The 2,142-nt window shown below is 34.0% G+C and overlaps 1 protein-coding gene across 2 annotated transcripts in view; it reads left to right on the plus strand.

Annotated features, from left to right (window-relative positions):
* Positions 1–1,203: 1,203 nt before the first annotated feature.
* Positions 1,204–2,142, plus strand: part of LOC106470926 (ankyrin repeat and sterile alpha motif domain-containing protein 1B-like) — a 49,281-nt gene continuing 48,342 nt past the window's right edge. The window contains exons 1-2 of one of the 2 annotated variants that reach the window (XM_022399576.1): positions 1,204–1,449; positions 1,602–1,688. In XM_022399576.1, coding sequence (XP_022255284.1) covers positions 1,629–1,688 — 60 coding nt within the window. In that variant the 5' untranslated portion in view covers positions 1,204–1,449; positions 1,602–1,628. The other variant, XM_013931504.2, reaches the window with a different exon arrangement.

Below are 2,142 nucleotides of genomic sequence, written 5' to 3' on the forward strand. Positions count from 1 at the left end.
ATAATACATTACACGTGTAATCTACAAGTGTACATGCTCGTGTTTGCTTATAGCTATGGTGTAGGTAAATAGATAGACTTATAGTAGTATGTATGAATCAGTCTAACAATGCATAATACATTACACGTGTAATCTACAAGTGTACATGCTCGTGTTTGCTTATAGCTATGGTGTAGGTAAATAGATAGACTTATAGTAGTATGAATGAATCAGTATAACAATGCATAATACATTACACGTGTAATCTACAAGTGTACATGCTCGTGTTTGCTTATAGCTATGTTGTGTCAGTGAACACCTATTTTTATGAACCACAAAAAAGTTTACAAATAATTAATACTTTCAATAAATTATACTAAAATGAGCACAAAATTCAATCTCAGTGCACTTATTTTTCAAAATTTTTCTGGGGGGGGCATGTTTCTAAACCCCCTACCCTCCCCAGCACTGACATGTTTTGCACACACTTCCAAAATTGCTTCCTTTCAGCCTTCGTGGCATAGGTAAGTGGAAGCAGTAGTGTCTTTCAGTAACAAACTAATATCAAATACATATATATTTAATAGCCTAGTATTGTTGTGATAACTTGTAAAACGTGATTCAGTATTAGTAGGTTTCTATTGTTCTATCGTTGTCATTACGTTTCAAACATGTGCCTTATCGAATGATTCGATCTCTTTGTGGATAAATTTATAAAAGGATATCTTTTTTTTTTACGTATATTTGTTGGAAATCGAGTTGGAAATTTGATTTATATCTCGTTCTGCCGGAGAAGATTCGGGTTAGCTGCTTATTGGTATATATATATAAGGTGCCTTCCAAACTTTATTAATCTAGGTTCATAACAGTTGTTTTATTCTAGCTTTGAAAAGTCTCAAACTAAGAGACACCATCCCACATCGAGATGAACACGGGTTTCCAAATGTAATAACAACAAGAAACTAGTCTTTTAGAGAAGGACGTCCGAGTAAGAATAAATACAAAGTAATTTCTGAACAGGTGTTGCCTGTAGTTCATCTGTTACAGCTTGTGAAACAAACACGTAACGTATCAGTCACTGGGGGGTAGTCTTGCATAAGGACTGTTTGAAAAAGTGTCACATGATTTTTAGCCAGCTCGTGATTGGTTATGTTGACTAGTTTCAGCTTCGTCTCCAGAAAACATGCACATACACACGTAAAAGGCTGTTCTTTTTCCTACTGGTATTAGTTTCACTGACAGGTGTCAGTTGAGAAGGGTTGATATATCTACCAGGATAGCTAATTGCAGTGCTTTGAATTTAAAAACCAACACGTAATTCCACCGGAAACACGGACAGAATTCTTCTTCTCCCGCAGCTAAGTCACGTGACTGATCGCTTCGTCTATGTGTAGTTGGAGGCTAATAATATATTCCGTTGTCTGAGCAATCGTAACCCATAGAGATTACTTTCTGGTCTGTTAGCTGGTGGTGGGTAAACTAAACAAATTTGGCGTTAAACAATATTTAATTGCGATATTTTTGAAAATTACTTTCTACTCAGTGGTAAACAGTTTCTATTCCAACTAGTTTTTAGTTTTCTCTGTTACTGATTCCGATAAAAATATCTCTACGTTTTACAGTTTGAAATGCTGCAGAAAAAATAAAGTATGGTGAAAGAGCAAGAACTTTTGAAGCACGTTAAACACAACGACATCAGTAAAGTTCAGGTAAAGAGGTTTGGTTTTCTGTAATAATAATAATGTCACCTTTGAACAATATGTCGATCAAATGAAAGTTTTTATCATAATTATCAGTCACGAGATTTGTTAGATCATTCTGTAAACAGCTCTTTTTTACGCAAAAGTAATTTTAAGTCTTGCGTATTTATAAATTTTACAAGAAGTAACTAGCCCTTCTTAGATTAAATCTAGTTTTATTCACTACTGACAAGAAGTAACTAGCCCTTCTTAGATTAAATCTAGTTTTATTCACTATTGACAAGAAGTAACTAGACATTCTTAGATCAAATCTAGTTTTATTCACAGTATTGACAAGAAGTAACTAGCTATTCTTAGATCAAATCTAGTTTTATTCACTACTGACAAGAAGTAACTAGCCCTTCTTAGATTAAATCTAGTTTTATTCACTACTGACAAGAAGTAACTAGCCCTTCTTAGATTA

The sequence above is a fragment of the Limulus polyphemus genome, unplaced genomic scaffold, assembly GCF_000517525.1.
Source record: "Limulus polyphemus unplaced genomic scaffold, Limulus_polyphemus-2.1.2 Scaffold4298, whole genome shotgun sequence".
NCBI lineage: Eukaryota > Metazoa > Arthropoda > Merostomata > Xiphosura > Limulidae > Limulus > Limulus polyphemus.